This window comes from Mesocricetus auratus, unplaced genomic scaffold (genome assembly GCF_017639785.1).
Source record: "Mesocricetus auratus isolate SY011 unplaced genomic scaffold, BCM_Maur_2.0 Super-Scaffold_100031, whole genome shotgun sequence".
NCBI lineage: Eukaryota > Metazoa > Chordata > Mammalia > Rodentia > Cricetidae > Mesocricetus > Mesocricetus auratus.
This window is the reverse complement of record NW_024429212.1, coordinates 13,786,508-13,807,199: the sequence shown is the minus strand read 5'-3', so window position 1 is coordinate 13,807,199 and position 20,692 is coordinate 13,786,508. Positions and strand designations below refer to the sequence as shown.

The window sequence follows — 20,692 nt, the reverse complement described above, 5'->3', positions numbered from 1 at the left end:
AGTTACCTAAGGCACCTACTTAGTAACACAAAATGAAAACATTCAGGAGTCTAACATCAGGACCCGTTCCCTGTCCAATACCCCGACACACAATGAAGAAAACCAAACATCTAGGAATTCCTAGATAGAGGGACTTGGATGCTTCTGGCAGATGTGTGCTCGGGACTCAAGAGGCCCAAGGGGTAAGGACACTGGTCCTCTGGGCTGGGGAGACGGCACAATGGTTAAAAGGTGTGCCCAGGGTTTGCCTGAGAGACCCCTGCTTCCATGAAGAGAGTGCAAGAGCAACGGGGATCCCCAACAGCAACCTCAGACCTCACATGTATGTGTACACACATGAAACACGCATATGCACACATGTACACTGCACATACACGGAAATGAAAAGAAGAGAGATTCTTCAATAAGCTAATATCAATTTGTTATCACTGTAAGAAAAACATCAATTGGTATTGGCGGGCTACAACAGACACAAGAGGAGACAGACTTGAAAGACTAATGGTAGGAATCACTACAGGCAGGAAGCTCACACATCCCCCTAGAGTCTCAGAAATAAACAATAGGCCAGGTGTCATGGTATACCCTTGTAATCCTAACGCTTGGGAGGGTAACATAAAAAGATTACAAATTCAAGGCTAGCCTGGAGTCAACAAAGAAACACCGTCTCATTCCCCTGCCCCCTCTCAAACTAGAAAAGCAACAAATCAAAACATAAGCCAAGTGCCTTATTTATTTATTTGTTGGTTTGTTTGCTTCCTCTGCCTCCCCAGTGCTGGGATCAAAGGTGTGTGCTACCAGGCCTGGCTAAGTCAAGTGTTTTAAAAGACTGGATAACAAAAGGCCTTCCTGTCTGTCTGTCTTGAATACAAAAAGTCAACCCATGCACACTAACTAAAGCACACATTAGACCAAAGCAAAAAACCCTCCAGATACTTTGGCTCATGTCACAGACAAACATGAAACAATGAACATGCCCACATAAATCCAGTCTCAACATACTGGGTAGGGTGACACGGTTTTAATTCTAACACTTGGGAGGTAGAGGCAGAAGGATCCGGAGTAAAGGGTATCTGATGGGGGAAGTCCTGTGTATGTGTCAATAAAGCACTGTTGGCCAATAGGGAAGCAAGATAGGTGGGACTAGGAGTCGAGGAGGACTCTGGGTAGGAGAAACACAGAGTCAAGATGTAACTGCCATAGGGATAAGAAGCCCGGAAACTTCTCCGGTAAAAGAAATACTTAGATTAACAATTATGGGGTAAATACTTAAGTCAGAGCTAGCCAGTAAGAAACAAGCAAGGCCAACAGCTTCATAATAAATACAGCGTCTTGTGTGTTATTTGGGGACTACAAAGCGGCAGAGCCCAGGCGATTGGTGGGGAAAAAAGCAAAGCGGCAGACAAGAAAAAGGCTTCTCTCTCAACAGGTATCTGTGGTAACAGTGAGTTCAAGGCCACTCTACATGGAACCCTGTCTAAACTTTTAGAAGACCCCCTTTCACTCTCCCCCAAACTCTAGCTTCAAAATGTGTAATAACATTACACAGAGAAACCCTGCCTCAAAAAAAAACAAAAATTGTGCAAACCAGTGAGACAGATGAAGCTTGGTGGTGGAGCACTTGTCCAGTGTGCAGAAGACTCTGAATCTGATTCCAAATACGGGAGGGGGAGGGAGAGGTAGGGAGGGGGGAGGGAGGCAGGGGGAGGGATGGTGAAAATGTAGCTCATAGGAAATTAATACCATAGCTATAGGTCTTTTAGAATTCAAATAGCATTTCTCATCTATCTGATTGGCAAAAACGCTAATTCTAAAAACCACCATGTTAAGGAGGCAAATTGGAAAACAAAGACTTGGAACAGAGCCACCGGGAATATAAACTGTCCTATCCAGGTCACAGAGATGCGTGTCCTCAGACAGGGAGGACCCACTGCACAGGTACAAATCACAGGAGACTCTTCCTTACAGACACACGCATCAGTAAAGGAACCAGGAGGCAGTAAGACATCCAGTCCCACGAGCCCGATAAGTCAGTCATCATGGTATCAGCCCGTGTCAAACACTCAGTAGACAAACAAGGGTGTTCTATGTCCTCTAACAGACAGACATCTGCAGCATCCATTGTTAAGTGGAAAAGCAAGATGTACAACTCTGAGTACAAAGTGCTCTGTTATGGGGACCAGAGGCGGAGGAGTAACAAGGCCTTTTGTTTTGCTCCATCAGCATATATTAATTGAACTTAAAGGTTTCTTATGACACTCTCATTCACGCACATCATTTTGATGTTTGCCATGACCACTCATCACCCTGTTTTGTCACCCACTCCGTCCTGTGTTATTTCCTTTGCTTTTATGTCTTTGGCGTGTGTGACACTGAAGAGTGCACTACTGAAGGAAAAGTCTCAGTCGTGACCATTAACTGTCTGTCAATCCTTGGGAAGATGTGGGGGTCTCATGGGTGTAGGGAAAAGGGGCCAGTCAAAGAAACACACCCTGAGCAGAGCCAAAGAAACACACTTTGGCCCTGCAACCAGAACCAAAGAAATGTACCCTGACCCTGAGACCAATGCCAAAAGAACACACTTTGTCCCTGGAATCAGAGTCAGCGAAAGAAATGTACCCTGGCCCTAAAATTGGAGCCAAAAGGCTAAAAAGGACCAGGGAAAGAAACACACTTTGGCCCTGAAACCAGAGCCAAATCTGACCCTAACCCTGTGAGAAAACTAACCAATTCTCGAGCAGGAGCTCTAGCCAATCTGAGCTCAGCACTGAAATCTGACCAATCACCACCCAGGAAGCCCTATATAAACCCTGTGTCTGTTCAGCTTGTGGCTGTTCACGCTACCAGGCTGTCCTATGCCACTCTGGCAGAAGGCAGCCACTCTCCTGGATTCTTCCCTTCCAATAAACACCTTGGATGAGCTTTGGGTGAAGATCTTCTTTTGCAGCAGAGCAGAGACGACCCTGGGCAGAGCAGAGGGAGCAGAGCTGTAACACTTTTGCCAGGGAAACCCTTCCCTGGCAGAGCAGAGTTGTTACACAGAGCTGAACTGTTGCAACTTAGCCTGAGAAACCTACTGCCAAGCAAAACTGCTACACTGGGCGAACATCCTCAGCAGGAAGACCCTGTCCTACCTGAGCGGAGCAGATACACTGGGAAGCCTTTCCCTGAAGCAGGGCTGTAAGCTACTAAGCTTCCTACAACCTGTGGTGGTCCTTGGCTCCCGAGCTCCAGAATACCTTTCCACCTGAGCTGTGTAACACTCAGTATTCTGTGACTCTCGAGTGCCAGAATACCTGTCCCGATCCGATCTGACCGAAATGCCAACAATGGGCCTCTCCCACTTTCAAGACAGAGTGCTGAACATTTTTGATTTTCATTTGTTTTAATTTCCATTAAAAACGAGCAGAACCCCTGGGGCTAGAGATAGCTGAGCAATTAAGAGTATATACTGTACTGCTCTTGCAGAGGACACACATTCAGTCCAGCGCCCAGGTCATGTGCTCACAAATGCCTGTAAGTCTGGCATGCATTGACACCTACATGTACACATCTATACACACACACATTACAATCATTTTAAAAGGGTCTGGAGAGATGATTCAGTGCTTAAAAGACCAGGGTTCAATTCCCAGCACCCACATGGCAGCTTACAACTCTAGTTTTAGGAGATTAATGTTCTCTTCTGACCTCTATAGGTACTGTAACACAGTGCACATAAACATTTAAAACCTTTAAAAAATTCAAAGAAACAAGCCAGGCATGGTGACACACACCTTTAATGTTAGCACTAGGAAGGCTGAGACAGAGAAACCCTGTTTGAGAAACAAGAAAGAAAAGAAAGAGGGGGGAGAGAAGAAAGGAAAGGAAAGGAAAGGAAAGGAAAGGAAAGGAAAGGAAAGGAAAGGAAAGGAAAGGAAAGGAAGGAAGGAAGGAAATTTAAAAACACACCTTGGGCTGGTAGCACCCCGCACCCACAGACAGCTCATGCTCTCTTGTGACCTTCAGCCCAGGGCTCCTGAAGCCCCTTCTGGTTTTGTAGGTGCCCACACACAATGTATTTACATACACACGTAATTAAGAACAGTAAGAATAAATCTGGGGGGGGGATCCTCTACTCCCGCCTGTATTAGTTTTGAAATGTGAGAGTGTACTGACTTCTTTGGGAAACCGTGTTATTTGTTGATTGGCTGTTGATTACTCACGATAGGGCTCCTCTGTGCTGCAGGTGGACGTTTCTTCCCCACCCACCAGTTCCCAAGTAACTGACATGAAGTCTTTTTTGTTTGTGCTTGTTTTTTGTTTTTTCGAGACAGGGTCTCTCTGTGTAGCTTTGGAGGCTGTCCTGGAAATCACTCTGTAGACCAGGCTGGTCTCGAACTCACAGAGATCCGCCTGCCTCTGCCTCCCGAGTGCTGGGATTAAAGGCGTGCGCCACCAACGCCTGACCCTGACCTGACATGAAGTCTTAATATTAATTATAAACATTCAGCTAATAGTTCAGACTTGTCCTCGCTAACTCGGACATTTTAAATTGAGCCACATTTCTTTCCTATGCTTTGCGTGTGGCTTGGAACCTTTTCTCAGTACAGCATGCCCCTCTTGCTTCTCTTCTGCTGACTCCAGACTCCACCTTCTTCTCCCCAGCATTCTCAGTTTGGCTCTCCTGCCCAACCTGTTCCGCTATTGACCAGCCAGTTTGTTTGTGAAGCTAATCAGAGCGACATAGACTCGAACAGAGTAAAGGAAGTTGGGCAGGAAACGATTGGGTGAGAAAGCCTGACACAGAGACAATGCCAGAAGAGAAAAGCAGAGTCAGAGGGGTCGCCAGTCAAACGCAGAGGGAGCAGGGTGCTAACAGAGGCACCACCACGTGGCAGAATATAGAAAAGAAACGGGTCAATTTAAAGTGTAAGCGCTAGCTAGTAACAAGCCTGAGCTACCAGCTGAGCATTTACAATCAGCATCAAGTTTCTGAGTGATTATTTGGGAGCAGCTGTGGGCAAAGGAAAACTCTGGTAGCCCTGGCTGTCCTGGAACTAGTGTAAGTCAGGCTGGTCTCAAACTCACAGAGAGCCACCTGCCCCTGCCCCCAGAGTGCAGGGATTAAAGTTTTGTGCCACCATCTTCCAGCATGGAAACTGCATTATTGGTCCCAATTCTTCTCTGTCCCTGCGCCCACACCCTTACTGGAGCCTCACGGTGGGTAGAATATACTCTCCCACCCTCTGACTCAGTGCGACCATGTGACTTGCTTTTGATCAAAGATATATGTGTGGAAACGACTGTGGCTCGCTTCACAATGTGGCTGTGATGTCTGAATTAAAGTCACTGTTGCTGTGATGAAACCGTGACCAAAAGCAACCTGGGGAGGAAGGGTTAGTGTGGAACACACGCCCACATCCCTGTGCATCACTCAGAAAGCAACCTGGGGAGGAAGGGTTAGTGTGGAACACACGCCCACATCACTGTGCATCACTCAGAAAGCAACCTGGGGAGGAAGGGTTAGTGTGGAACACACGCCCACATCACTGTGCACCTGGGGAGGAAGGGTTAGTGTGGAACACACGCTCACATCACTGTGCTCCTGGGGAGGAAGGGTTAGTGTGGAACACACGCCCACATCACTGTGCACCTGGGGAGGAAGGGTTAGTGTGGAACACATGCCCACATCACTGTGCACCTGGGGAGGAAGGGTTATCGTGGAACACATGCCCACATCACTGTGCATCACTCAGAAAGCGGGGCGGGGCGGGGCGGGATCCTGGAGGCAGGAGCTGATGCAGCAGCCATGGACAGGTGCTACTCACTGGCTCCCCACTGCTTGCTCAACCTGCTTTCTTATAGGACCTAGGACCAACAGGTCAGGGATGGAAACACCCACCACGGGCTGGGCCCTCCCACATTAACCACTAATTAAGAAAACGCCCTACAGACTTGCCTGCCTACACTACAGCCTTTATGGAGACACTTCCTTAACTGGGGTTCCCTCTTCTCAAATAACTTCAGCTTATGTCAAGTTGCCATAAAAATATCCAGGACACATACCACAAACTACAGACTAGACCAAATATAAATCCAAAAATAGGTGCCAGGATAAATGAAAAATTAACATGCAACGGAACTGGGTTCAATACCTAGGGGAAATGATGAAAGGTCAAATAAACAGTGTGTATCCACTTGAAGAAAACCAAACTGGACTGGCATGGTATGCTAACCATAAGGATAAATAAGTAAACATAACAAAGGTGAAAACCAGTAGGGCGTTGGTGGTGCACACCTTTAATCCCAGCACTCGGGAGGCAGAGGCAGGTGGATCTCTGTGAGTTCCAGGACAGCCTGGTCTACAGAGTGAGTTCCAGGACAGGCAGGGCTACACAGAGAAACCCTGTCTCAAATAAATAGATAAGTAAACAGATAAATAAAAAGTGTGAGAAGCAGTTATCTGTCGCCACAGCAGAAACTCGTCGACATTTGATGAACGTGCCTCACAGGTGTGAAAACCTGAGTTCTAATCCCCAGAGCCCATGTGAAAGCCAGACTTGGCAGTGGGAGCGTCTGCAGTCTCAACTCTCCTACAGCGACACATGGGTAGAGACGAGACAGAAGGCAGGAACATCTCTGAAAGTTCACACCGGCTAGGCTGACATGCACAGGATAAAACAAAAAAAGCGACCCTGAGTCTAAGACAGAAGGTTAGGGCCTCGAATATTCCAGGCTGTCCTCTGACACACACGAATGATCGCGGGTGCACACGGGCATTCACACCACACCACACACATAAGTGGAGGCAAAATGAAGACATTTTCAGATAAGCACAAGCCTGTCATAAGCCGTCCTACCCTGTAAGACATCCTGAGGGTAGTCTTTCAAACTGGAGGGAACCAGACAGAAACGCACATCCTCAGGAAGGCAGGCAGAACACTAAGCACGCTCCATCTTGCCCATCAGTGCCACGTTCTTGGCGCTCAATTCCATATCTGCTGCCTCACGAACCTTTCCGTGCCCGCCTACCGTTTGGCTCTCTCCAGGTCGTCGTTGGCTTGCTCCAATTCCCGGATGTATTTCTGCAGCTGATCTTTAATGGCTTTCGTCTGAGCCAGATCATCCTCCAAGGCCGAGATCTGCCGGTAGCCTTCTGAATGCTGCATTTCAAACTTCTCCTGCAGGGGAGAACAGCAGCCGGGCCAGCCATTGAAGACTGTGACAATCCATGTTCACACCCCGTCACCACTACATGAAATGCGGGACATGGCTCGCGGATGGTGCCATCTGTCCATCTGTCCATCTGTCCGCAGAGGGCACGTGATGGCTCTCGTAAGCTCTTCCCCTCCTCCCACCCCAGCAAGGGTCTCGTCTTCTCTTCTTGAGAGTGTCTCACGCATCCCAGACTGGCCTCACACCAGCCGTGTTCCCAAGAACAAAGGACAACCCTGAACTGACCTTCCGGCCTCCTCCTCCGAAGAGCGAGGACGACAGGCAGGAGCTTCCGATTACCCAGGGGGCCATGCGTGCGTGCTAGGTGAGCATTCTCAGTCTCCAGCTGAGGCACAGCCTCAGCATGACCCCAATATCCTAAGGAATGTCTCTCCCTTCATTCTTAGGTCCCTGAGTTATCCCTGCTAACTTCTCCTGTGAGGCAGCTCCGGGATTCCTCTCCCAGCCTCTCCTAAGCTCAGCAAACAGAACCTTCTCTCCCCAGATGTGAAATTTCAGGTGAGAAGCAGTTGCACTAGTTAGAGTCACTACGGCTGTGATGAGACACCATGACCAAAGCGGCGTGGGGAGGGAAGGGTTTGTTTGGCCTACACTTCCATGTTCACCAAAAGAGGTCAGGACAGGAACTCAAGCAGGGCAAGAACCTGGAGGCAGGAGCTGATGCAGAGGCCACGGAGGATGCAGCATACTGGCTTGCTCCTCATGGCTGTGTTTTTATAGCTCCTAGATCCAGCCCAGGGATGGGCGGGCCCTCCTGCATCAATCACTAATTTAAAAATGCCCTACAGTCAGAGCTTATGGCGACATTCCCTCAACTGAGGCCCTCTCCTTTCAGATGACACCAGCTAGTATCAAGTTGACACAAAACTATCCAGGACAACAGAAGATGCTGGGGGTAAGTGACAGTCATTCAAAGTACGCATGCCCTGACTTTCCCAGCCATGTGCCTCTCAGCACCTGCCATCCTGGCCTCTCTCACCCGGTCCCTTTAGTGCCCAACAACCTTCATTCAAGGTGTCCACAGCCAAAGGAAGCCACATGCACTGGCCCAGGTCTCAGCTACAACTCAACACGGCCCTGCTTCACACAGGAGCACGGTAGGTGAGCTAAATAGCAGAACGCGAAAGGAAGCATCAGATACTTTTTTGTTGTTGTTTTTCAAGATAGGGTTTCTCTGTGGCTTTGGAGACTGTCCTGGAGCTTGCTCTGTAGTCCAGGCTGTCCTGGAACTCACAGAGATCCGCCTGCCTCTGCCTCCTGAGTGCTGGGACTAAAGGCGTGCGCCACCACCGCCGGGCCTGGAAACATCAGGTACTTAGTGTACGGGAAGAGCAGCTCAGTCTGACTGGCCAGTGCTTTCCAAGAGCAAGACACAATCCATGTGATGTCTCACTGGTTAGCTGCTGCCCATTTGGAACAGGTAACCTATGTACCTACTGTGTGTCGGCCTTTGGGCTGGTATGTGTTAATTCATCTGAGTCCACAGGAGAGATATGGAAACTAAGATTCAGTTACTTGCCTGGCCCAAGGTTGTGTTGCAACAGACAACTAAGCCAAGATCAGGGCCACCAGAGCATGTATTATTAAAGCAGGGATGCTAAGTAATTTCCATGCAGGTCATCAAGAAAGTTTAAATAAGTAAGGAAGTAAATAAATAAATAAATAAAGGCTAGCTCCTCTTCTTAACTAGATTCAAGAGCAAAGCTGTGCTGACAGTCAGATGTGCCAGGAGATGATGTCATGGCGCCCATGCCTGAGAGGCGGGATGAAGGCCCCCAAAAGGAATGACCAGCGAGAGCGTGGCTGTTAAGTGATTTGCAGGATGACAACAGGGAGGGGCCTTCAACACCCTAAGGCTTCTGGGGTTTCCTGGCAAGGATCAGACAGCACTTAAGCAAAAAGAAACTGCATAGGAGATCATTAACCTTGACCCCAGGAAGATGTGGAGACCCAGGCGCTAGCCTGCACAGATTCGGGTAGTTTGAATTTGGGACTGACGCATCACTGAGCTTTCATCTGGGACTGACTGCGAAGCTGATGGTTTGCTGCCTCCCGGGCTGCTGGGTGGTTGATTTACAGGCAATTACAGGTGGGGGCTCTCTCCTCAGTCTCTCTCTCCCCTCAGTCTCTCTCTCCCCTCAGTCTCTCTCTCCCCTCAGTCTCTCTCTCCTCAGTCTCTCTCTCCCCTCAGTCTCTCTCTCCCCTCAGTCTCTCTCTCCCCTCAGTCTCTCTCCTCAGTCTCTCCCCTCAGTCTCTCTCTCTCCTCAGTCTCTCTCCTCAGTCTCTCCCCTCAGTCTCTCTCCTCAGTCTCTCTCCTCAGTCTCTCTCCTCAGTCTCTCTCTCTCCTCAGTCTCTCTCTCTCCTCAGTCTCTCCCCTCAGTCTCTCTCCTCAGTCTCTCTCCTCAGTCTCTCTCCTCAGTCTCTCCCCTCAGTCTCTCTCTCTCCTCAGTCTCTCTCTCCCCTCAGTCTCTCTCTCTCCTCAGTCTCTCTCTCCTCAGTCTCTCTCTCTCCTCAGTTTCTCCCCTCAGTCTCTCTCCTCAGTCTCTCCCCTCAGTCTCTCTCTCTCCTCAGTCTCTCTCTCTCCTCAGTCTCTCTCTCTCCTCAGTCTCTCTCTCTCCTCAGTCTCTCTCTCTCCTCAGTCTCTCTCTCTCCTCAGTCTCTCTCTCTCCTCAGTTTCTCTGCCCAGCCTCACGCCTCTCGCCAGAGGTTGCCATGAAGAGGTTCTCTGCAGGCTCAAGGGCAAGTCTTGAACTACACAATTACTCAAGTCACTGCAGGTACCTACGTACCCTATGAAGGGCTCCCTCAGCCATTGTTCAGTCACAAACCTTCATCCCCTCAGCTTCCAGCCCTGAGTCCTCTTCAGGGCGAGAACTGAAGACTCCTCATCGCCTCTTTCAAGGGTCAAATGAAAACACTTCCAGGGTCAACAAGAAATTTGGACCCTACACAGGACAAGAGTGAGAGATAGTCTCTGGTATCAGGGTACCGTGACCAGGACAGGCTGGGCTCAGCTGTTCACTGGTGTAGACAATGCAGGCCTTGTGAAGCCAGGACTCCACCTCCCAAAGAAAGCTAGAAATCCTGATATTTCTGAGAAGCTCCATTAGTTTTTGATATTATATATATGTGTGTGTATATGTATTTTTACTTATTTATAAGATATACAGTATTTTTTTTTTTTGGTTTTTACGAGACAGGGTTTCTCTGTATTGTTTTGGAGGCTGTCGGTTCAGGCTGGCCTCTTAATTCACAGAGATCCGCCTGCCTCTGCCTCCTGAGTGCTGGGATTAAAGGCGTGCGCCACCACTGCCCGGCTAGATATACAGTATTCTGCCTGCATGTATGCCTGCAGGCCAGAAGAGGGCACCAGATCTCATTACAGATGCTTGTGAGCCACCATGTGGGTGCTGGGGATTGAACTCAGGACCTCTGGAAGAGCAGCCAGTGCTCTTAACCTCTGAGCCCTCTCTCCAGCCCTCTTAAACACGTATTTTTAAACCTTGAAACTGAGCTGGTAAGATAGCAACTGCTGCTAAGCTTGATGGCCCTGGGACCCACATGAGAGACAGAAGAGAGAGCACACTCCTGTGGATACAGAGGCCAGAGACCCACATGAGAGACAGAAGAACCCACTCCTGTGGGTACAGAGGCCAGAGACCCACATGAGAGACAGAAGAACCCACTCCTGTGGATACAGAGGCCGGAGAACAACTTGCAGACATCAGTTTTCTCCCTCCACATATGGATCTCACGGAACAAACCCAGGGCATCAGGCTTGGTGGGAGGCTCCTTTACCAGCTGAGACTCTCAATGGCCCAGGAGTAGTTTTGGCTGTCCCAACCTCAGGAGTTCAGAGTGCTATTTGTTTCTGGCAGATGAATCCCAGGAGTACTGCTCACTGTCTTACAGTCAAAGCTTGGCCCCTCACAAGTGTCCAGTGTCTGAGAGGACACATTCCAAGATGTTCTGCTACATCCTCCAAAACTACAGACACCACCACCAAGCCCTATACATACATGCTTTGTTATTCCCGTGTTTGCCTATGATAAAGCTTAGCTTACAAACTAAGAAATTACCAATAGCCAGGTGGTGGTGGTGGTGCACCCCTTTAATCCCAGTACTTGGGAGGCAGAGAGCTTAAGGCCAGCCTGGTCTACAGAGCAAGTTCTAGGACAGCCAGGGCTACATACACAGAGAAACCCTGCCTCAAGTAAAAAAAAAGTTAACAATAACTACAAAATAGAATGATTATGACACTATACCATATTAAGTTATTTAAAACATAAATAGTTTATGTCTGGAATTTCCCACTTAAGATTTTTTGATCACTGGTAACTAAAAACGTAAATAAACCACACGAGGGGTCCAAGTAGAACTACTGCAGTGCCCAGTTAATAAACCTGCTTATAACTGGCACAGTCCAACAGAAGTTCTAGAAGATGATATTCTATGATCCCTGTGTCCAGAAGTAAAACCCATGAGTGACAGGTGGCTACAGAGCACTTGAACTGTGGCTAGTGTTAGAAGAATTAATTTTTCCCTCGTTAGTTTTCATTTCAATAGCCACATGTCATTAAGAGATACCATGCTATACCTTGTAACATGTACGAAGCAGTCATTCTAAAGCCAGGCGTGATGGTGTTCACCTCTAATCCTAGCATGTAGGAGGTGAATGCAAGGGAATCAGGAGTTCAAGTCCATCCTCAGCTACCGTTCAGGGTTGGCCACAGTGAGCCTGGGCTACCTACTCAGTCTCAAGAATCTGCAACTCTAATGTAGCCTTTGATGAGCTCTCTTTGTTATGTCCTCTGTGAAACCACCACAGACCACCACCAAGAAGGGCTGTAGGCCAAGTGTGTGAATTGCTTTTCATAGATTTCCACCCACTGGGGCACCTGACAGGATTGCAGGGGGAGTGGAGTGGGCCGGGGTGCAGTCCCTTCACCCTGTAAGACTGCTTCTTCAGTTACGCAACCCTGCTTGCCATAGAGCCATCCCTGCACGACGGAACTGGGCAGAATTTGCCACTAGCTAACCATAGAGGCCTGGAGATCTGTACAGACAGGCAGGAAGTGACATAGCTGGGCAGAGTCAGAATATAAGCAGGGTGCTGGGCGGTGCGTGGCGCACGCCTTTAATCCCAGCACTCGGGAGGCAGAGGCAGGCGGATCTCTGTGAGTTCGAAGCTGGGCTGGACCGACAGCCTCCAAAACAGTACAGAGAAATCCTGTCTCGTAAAACCAAAAAGAAAAAGAAAAAAGAATATAAGCAGGGACAAACAGGAAATCGCTTTCCTCTCTTCTCTGCAGAGACAGATGTAGCAGGCAAAGGAGTTGCAGGTCGGCATTCCCGGTAAGCCAAGACCACGTAGAAATACTTAGATTGATAGAAATGAGTTAATAATTAAGTCAGAGCTAGCCAGTAAGAAACCCTAGTCGCCAGCCAACAGTTTATACCAATATAGTGTCCATGTGTTTCTTTGGGGCAGAGAAGGACCTGCCGGGCCAGGAAACTCTCATTACCCCTACCTGCAGACATGTCCCCTGGGCCCCTCACCTTCACGGTCTCCAACTCCATCCGAAGGCGGTTATTCTCTGACAGGAGGTCCCGGTTCCTGGTTTCGATTTGCTGCAGCTGAGTCTCCAATTCAGCTTCATATTCCCGACTTCCCTCCTGGAACTCTCGGAGTTCCTCCTGTGTAGTCTCTGCCCTGCAGCAGGATTGCAAATAAGTTTGTCACAGAATTACTGATGCTGGGTGTTTGTGCTGCAGCAGGGCGTGTGGGTCATGACTTTATTCCGCCACCACTGTGCCCATTTTATGGACAAGAAGACAGTCTGTTAAAGCTGGCTCTGAAGCACACAACTGTGATCTTAGCACTCGGGGGGCTGAGGAAGAAGCTCAAAAATTCAAGGCAGCCTGAACTACTTAGTGCTAAACCCAACACACGTGTACGCGCACGCGCGCGCGCGCGCGCGCGCACACACACACACACACACAAAACTCTTAAGATATGTGTACTGGAATACCAGTTTCGAATGAACCTACCTTTTTTCATTTTTATTTCATGGTATGAGTGCTTTGTCTGCACGCCTGGTGCCCAAAGAGATCACAGAGGCACCAGATCCCCTGGTCCTGGATTAAGGATGGCTGTGAGGCACCATGTGGGTGCTGGAAACTAACCCTGGGTCCCTCCTGAAGAGCAACACGGGCTCCTAACCGTGAGCCACCTCTCCAGCAACAGCCCATTTTGATAGGCACGGGCAAACCTTCTCCCTTGCAGAGGACCTGACGTCTAGGAATAAAGACCAATCCAAAATACACAGCGAGATGGCAGGAAGGTTAGGTGCCTCAGGTGTTTGTAGTTCAAACCCCAACTCTGTCTCTCCCAGCTGTAGTCTCGGGCAGACTGACTGTCGGCCTTCCTTCCTTAAGGCTCAGGGGCTCCTTCCTGGGTCAGCAGGGGTGGCTTCAGGGCATCACATGATAGGCCTGCCAACATGGCAGCCGCCATCCTCCCAGGAGGGAACACTGAGGGACCAGGCAGGACTGACCTCTGCTTGTAGGTCATGGCCAGGTCTCTCCAATAGTTGGCTTCTTCCTCCTCTGATCCAAAAGTCTTTCCCAAGTCCTCCATGGTAAAATGGGCCAGAGCTCACTCTTCCTGTGACATGGTGTCTAGGAGAGAAATTTAAACATCATTAGCAACTTCTGGGTAGACAGATGGTCTTTAATTAAAAAAAAAAATTAAACTTAAAAACCCTGAACTTCATGTTAGATCAGATGGGGAAAACAATGCTTTCTCAAAAGCTAAAACTAAATGAAAGTATCCTACCTCCAGCAGTTACAGCCTAGGGCATGTATGTATGTATGTATGTATGTATGTATGTATGTATCCATATGTATGTATGTATATGTATCCATATGTATGTATGTATGTATCCATATGTATGTATGTATGTATGTATGTATATGTATCCATATGTATGTATGTATGTATATGTATCCATATGTATGTATGTATGTATGTATATGTATCCATATGTATGTATGTATGTATGTGTATCCATATGTATGTATGTATGTATGTATGTATATGTATCCATATGTATGTATGTATGTATGTATGTATATGTATCCATATGTATGTATGTATGTATGTATGTATGTATCCATATGTATGTATGTATGTATATGTATCCATATGTATGTATGTATGTATGTATGTATATGTATCCATATGTATGTATGTATGTATATGTATCCATATGTATGTATGTATGTATGTATGTATGTATATCCCTGAATTTAGTTACACGTAAATGAGTACAAAGCACTAGGTGAGCACAGGGACAAACTCTGCACAGGGTGCTGCCCCACAACAAATGGCCCGGGTGTGGAGCACGCACTTCGGTGAGCTTAGACATGGGCGTGTCCCTGAGAAGCCACTAGCTGCCACTGTGATAATGCGTTCCTGCAGTGTCTAAGAACTCAGGGAGTCCCAAACCCAACCTGGAAGGTGACCACGGGCAGCGCGTGAAGTGGGAGAGCGTTCGGCCTTGTACTGGCATCCTAACACTCAGGAAGCCAAGGCAAGGAGACGGCGAGGTCAAGGCCCGGCTGGGACCCTGTCTCCAAGGAAACCAGACGAGGGAGGCAGACAGGGGAGGAAGAGAAGGACACTCAATACGCAGACGATGGAGAAGTAGCTGGGCTGGGGGGGGGGGCTGAGGAGATCCAGGAAGGCTGATGGCGGAGGAGGGAAAGAACAGCGGAGATTAAAAGCCAGGGGCTAAGTCACAGGCGACTTTTTAAACACATTAACAAACGCACGGGCCCACTGTACACACCTGCAACCCCAGCCAGCACTTGGGAAGCTGAGGGAGGAGAACAGAGAGACCCTAGGCTAACCTGAGCCACAGAGAAAGACGCTGGGAAGAGGGAAGGAGAAAAAGGAGAGACAGGGGACAGGAGGGATGCTTGGATGCCGCTGGGGCACAGTGAGGAGAGGACAGACGGACGTGACAGACGGGCGTGACAGACGGGCGCCTCAACCCGGAAGTGCATCCTGGTGGTGTGGCTGGCTGAGGAGGGCCAAGGTGTGAAAATGGGGATCTTCAGGGTCTGTAGAGATGGCTCAGAAATTAAGAGCACTGGCTGCTCTTCCAGAGGTCGTGAGTTCAATTCCCAGCAACCACATGGTAGCTCACAACCATCTGTAATGAGATCTGGTGCCCTCTTCCGGCCTGCAGGCATACATGAAGTGATGCATACATAATAAATAAAATCTTTTAAAAAAAAATGGGGACCTTCTGCACCGATCCAGAGCAAGAATTGGGCAGAAAAATAAGTCAGAACACAGGTGAAGGGAGAAAAGCCCAGGCACCCTTAGAAAGCAACAGAGGCCTGCTGCAGTGGTGCCATTTGGGGGTCCAAGAAAGGAGGGGGGGGCTGCAGCCCAGGGCAGGGCTCTGAAACCAGCCTGGGCAACACAGCGAGGCCTGGGGGGGGGGGGGCTGGCTGAGATGGCTCAGTGGGCACAGTGCCTGCCTCACACCATGAGCACGAGGACCTGTGCTTTAGCCCCAACACTCATGTAGAAAGCTAGGCTATACCCTCAGTGCTGGAGCGTTGTGTGACAGACAGGCCAGGCAGCCTAGCCAAATCAGCGGGCTCCAGACGCACTGAGAGACCGCGTCCCAAAACAGAAGGTGGAGACTCAACTGGCCCCAGTTAAACCCGAGCATCACAAAGCAAAAGCAAAGCAAGGCCGGGCGTGAAAGTGGGAGGGGAATCTATCTGAGAGGGCGTAGAGCTGAGCATGACCACAATGTGTTACACACTTGTATAAAAGGGTCAGAAAAGCAAGTGGAGAGTGAGCGCACGCCTCTAATCCCAGCACTCGGGAGGCAGAGGCAGGCAGAGCTCTGAGTTCCAGGCCAGCCTGGCCTACAGCACGAGTTCCAGGCCAGCCAAGGCTACACAGAGAGAAACCCTGCCTCAAAACAAACACAAAAGCTGACAGGGAGGCAGGGAAAAGAAGGAGCCAAACACCCACGCGTAACCAGTAAGACGGTGGGAATAAGGTGTGTGCGCGCTCACAGAAGTGAGGTCACTGTTGTGAAACGCATCGGGAGTCAGCAAGCCTAGCGCCTGTCCTCAGGCTCCTGAAGTGCCGAGACACGCCAGGGCACGTCCTCACCATTCTCTGGCGTGGAGAACTACCAGCGGAAGACAGCGGGAGAACTTTGATGGCGTTAAGTAAGAGCTGCCTGCACGGACAGCAGAAGAGCAGTCACACTGACCGCTGCTTCCTTCTCCGCAACAGGGACAGAGAGGGACTGGAGGAAGACGCCAGAGAGGGGGCGAGAACAGTCCAAGTACTTGTCCCTGACACACTGCTTTACAACAGACTTTTTAGTAAAAGAGGGAGGGAGACAGACAGACAGACAGGCTGGCTGGCTGCACCTATGTTAACAATTCTACAAACCAAATAACTGAACTTCAAAATAATGCAGAGTTAAAAAAATGCTGCAGATCAGAGTCAAATTATCTCGCGCTATTTCTAGCACCTCTGAAAGCCGTTCATCGCCCATCCCAGTATCTGACCTAAGGTCCTAGTAAATACCAAACCTAAAATGTGCTCGGAGAAGACGTCTAGCTTCCCCTAATCCAAACTCTACTAGGGCTTTCCCTGCTGTGACCCGTGTCTGCGGCCCCCAGCACCGTGTTCGGTTAAACACCTTAGGTGATTACTTTCTTTATTCTATAACCAGGAAGGTCTCAGGTAAACAACAGTAAAGCATGAATCAGTGCTCTTGGGCCACTGTCATTCATACTGGGTTCTGTAATGAACTATTACCCTGCTGAGGTGAGAACTGTGTTTTTGAGTTGAAAACACCGTTGAATTTGGAGTTTTAAAAGGTAGGCTTGGATGTAGCTCAGGAATAGAGCCCTGCCTAGAATGCACAAGGCCCTGAGTTCACTTTCCATTCCTGGGGGTGGGTCGTCGGGGTGATTGTATTTGAATAAGAATCAAAACAGAGTAACTATTGTTATTCGAAGGTCATTTTACTCTACTGATCCAGGTGCCAGGGAATCTTCCTACCGTGGTCTAAGCCCCCTCCAAGTCCTTTCAATCGTTTCTTCCACACCCACTGCGAGCTGGGCTACCTCCGAAGCACCCCAGTGCAGGGCGGTGGAGGCTCACACTAGGGAAGCCCCTATGGGAAGGAAAGGGGGTTTAATCTCACCAGGCTCACACATCCTAAGGTAGAACACACTTTGGAAGCAACAACAACAACAACAATAATAATAATATCCTCCCGGGATAAACCAAGTTAGCAAGCCAAGTCAAGGTTAAGATATTAAAAACCGGAGGCCCCTGCGACTTCAAGGGGATCGGCTGGTCACAGGTACTTTAACTGCGCAGGGAACGCTGTAAAAGGAATGACTTAAGTCTCTACAACTGGTTGAATACCAGCGTGTTGGGGAGGGGTGCCCGGTCAGATAACCTCGGGTTTGGGGAGCAGTCAGACTGTAATCCAGAAGCACCCCACCCCAGTCCTGAGAAGTCATCCTGGCGCAAGGCACAGAAGCAACAGCTAGCTGGCGGGGGAAAAGTCACCAACAGGAAGGTTCCAGCTTAGAAGGCAGGAGGATGCACGGAAACCCGAGATGACTAGGGAAGGATAAAGTCGCGACTCGGGATGCCCTCGACCTCAAAGGGGCGGTGAGCTGGGCCGACATCCGAGGCGTGGGGGGGGGGGGGAGCACTCTCACCATCTACGGGGTAAAAGTTTATCTGACCCAAAGCGATGCTGTCGGAGAAGTCCGAAGCGTCCGGCGGCCGAGCCCCGGGAGGCAGCAGTTGGTCGGGGACGCCGCAGGCGCCGAGCCGGGCTTGAGGAAGAGGAAGGGGCCAGCGGGAGAGGAGCAGAGCTGGCCGGGGCGAGCGGCGGAACTCGCGGGGGCAGAAGGCGGAAAGCTGGGGGCGGGGGTGGGGAGGGGATCGGGCCTGGGGGCCGCGTCCGCTGGGCGCCGAGGGCGTGGGGACCCCTCCTCCCCGGGGGGGCCCGCAACCCGGCTTCACTTACCCCGCCCGGGCGGCGACGATCCCGGGAAGGCGCGGGCCCACACGGCCTGACCGCCGTCCCAGCTCCGGCCACCACCTCCCCCCGCCCACTCGCAGCCCGCGCCTCCCATTGGCTGCCGCGCCCCGGGACGCGTCCGTCTCGGCCAATCAGCGCCGAGAAGCGAGGTTTGGAAACTTTTCCTCCACGGCCCCGGCGCGTCGCCGCCCAGCTCCCGGTGGGGGGGGGGGTTGCCGGGCTGGAGGGTGCTCGGGAGGCGCGGGCCGATGGCCCGGAGGGCGGGAGTGTCCGGGGCCCACGGGCGGCTCCGTGCACCCGGGGACGCCCGCACTCCTCCAGCACGTTCCTCCGTTCTTGCTCTTGCCCAGGAAGAGACAAGGGGGCCGTCGGTCGGAGCAGCCCGGGCTTCGGGATTAGCTGGTGTCGGGTTACACTTGCAAGCTCCCTTCCCAGTCCCAGAAATGCTTCCCTGCCCTAAGAAGGCTGAGACAAAACAGGCGTAGGAAAACAAGCTTTCGCCCGGCGCACACTTTACACCCCAAGTAGAATCTTTAACAGTAACTTCTCAAACAGCAGCATCTTTTAGCGTGGAAGGACTTGTCTTTGAATGCCGCCCCTTGCCCCTCGTTAGCTGTGTGATGTTGGGACGGACAGTCGTTTATTTACTCGAGGATAGAATGGGGTTTTGCTCAGGACTAAGTAAGTTGTAAAAACCGCTTCCCTGGCGCTTTGTAAACAGTAAGGTACACTACATGAATTAGTTAAACGACCATGCACTCAGGCACAATGCTACGTTCTTTTGTGGGTGGTGGCGGTTTTTTTTTTTTTTTTTTTTTTAGCCAATCCCATATTGTCCAGATTGGCCTCTAACTTGTTGCATGGCTGGTCTCGAAGTTTCGGTAGTCTTGCCCCGCCTCCTGAGTGCGAATTATGGGTATGGATGTTGTGCTACCTAGAGGATTGTATGAGGTTCTGGGGATGGCAGCAAGGTTCCAAGCGTGTTAGGCAAGCGCTCCTCCAACTGAATCGCACCTAGAACCGTGGTTTTGATTTTGTTTTGTTTTTTTTCCTAAGCAGCCTAGGCTGCCCTCGAATTCCTGAGCCTCTTTCCTCAGCCTAATTTTTTGCTGGGATCTTAGGCCCCGTTGACTCTTGACATGAAACAACTCTAATTGTTCATTGATGTATTTATTGAGTGCCGTTAGGCACCAGGTAATATTATAACCTGGTGAATAAACCAAAAAATCTGACCTCAAAGGCCTAACATAGTAAAGACAGATGCCAGATTTTACTGTTTGGGAGACCGGTGAGCGACAGAAAGACAAAATTATCTTATATTTTGGGACAATGCTGGGCTTCAACCTAGGGCCTTGGCCGTGTTAGGAAAGCACTGTACCACTGAGGTATATATCCCCAGCTTCCTGTAGTTGTTTAAAAGGTGAGAAAATAAAGCTACAGGAAATATAGTATGTTGCCCAAGCTATTTTGGTAACAAAAGGAGCTTCAGACCCACTTTTTTTTTTTTTATTCAAAACGTTCTGCCCATGGACTACTCAAGTAATGCCTCCTGCCTGTAATTCTTCTGTGACTCCTCGATGGTTCCTTAAAAGAAATCAAGGCACCTACAAGAACCCTGCTGAAGCCGGGCGTTGGTGGTGCATGCCTTTAATCCCAGCACTCGGGAGGCAGAGGCAGGTGGATCTCTGTGAGTTCGAGGTAGTTCCAGGACAGCCTCTAAAACAATACAGAGAAACCCTGTCTCGAAAAAAAACAAAAAAACAAAAAACAAAAAAAAAAAGAACCCGGCTGCTATATCAAACACTGAGGAAAGTACCAGTTTATTTATTCTTACTTTGTGTATATGGATGTGTTGTCTGCGTGTGCATATACCACCTGCATGCCTGATGACGCAGAAGCCAGCGGAGGACACTGAAGTCCGCAGAAACTGGAGTTGTAGATGGTTGTGAGCCTCCATGTAGGTGCGGGGTGGGTGTTCCAGAAGAGGAGGCAGTGCTCTTAACTGCTGAGCCATCTCTCCAGTGGCCCCTACCTCCCCCTCAATCATCTTCAATACACTAAAGCATTTTCCTGATACCTTCAGAATTTTATATGATTTATACCACTCTGAGGATTCTGGTTGGGAATCAGCACCCTGTTTATAAACTGAAGTGTAAAGTAGAAATGTATCTGTATGGATCCCACACAAATGATATCAATCAACCCATTTTAACTACTTGGTTGATAATTTTCAAATTTCTACATAAGGCACTGAAATAATAAGATCTTCTCAGAACATAATTTTGGGGGCTGGAGAGATGGCTCAGAGGTTAAGAGCACTGACTGTTCTTCCAGAAGTCCTGAGTTCAATTCCCAGCTACCAC

At 49.6% G+C, this 20,692-nt stretch overlaps 1 protein-coding gene across 3 annotated transcripts in view; it reads right to left on the bottom strand.

The window, feature by feature from the left end:
- The window catches only part of Nde1 (nudE neurodevelopment protein 1), a 28,583-nt gene extending 10,164 nt beyond the window's left edge, over nt 1–18,419 (bottom strand). The window contains exons 1-4 of one of the 3 annotated variants that reach the window (XM_005077365.4): nt 18,315–18,419; nt 13,773–13,896; nt 12,775–12,928; nt 7,012–7,160 (exon numbers count right to left, since the gene is read on the bottom strand). In XM_005077365.4, coding sequence (XP_005077422.1) covers nt 7,012–7,160; nt 12,775–12,928; nt 13,773–13,855 — 386 coding nt within the window. In that variant the 5' untranslated portion in view covers nt 13,856–13,896; nt 18,315–18,419. Of the gene's footprint in view, nt 1–7,011; nt 7,161–12,774; nt 12,929–13,772; nt 13,897–17,326; nt 17,442–18,000; nt 18,149–18,314 lie in introns of those variants that run through there. The other 2 variants (XM_013118658.3, XM_013118656.3) reach the window with 2 other exon arrangements.
- Nucleotides 18,420–20,692: the final 2,273 nt, after the last annotated feature.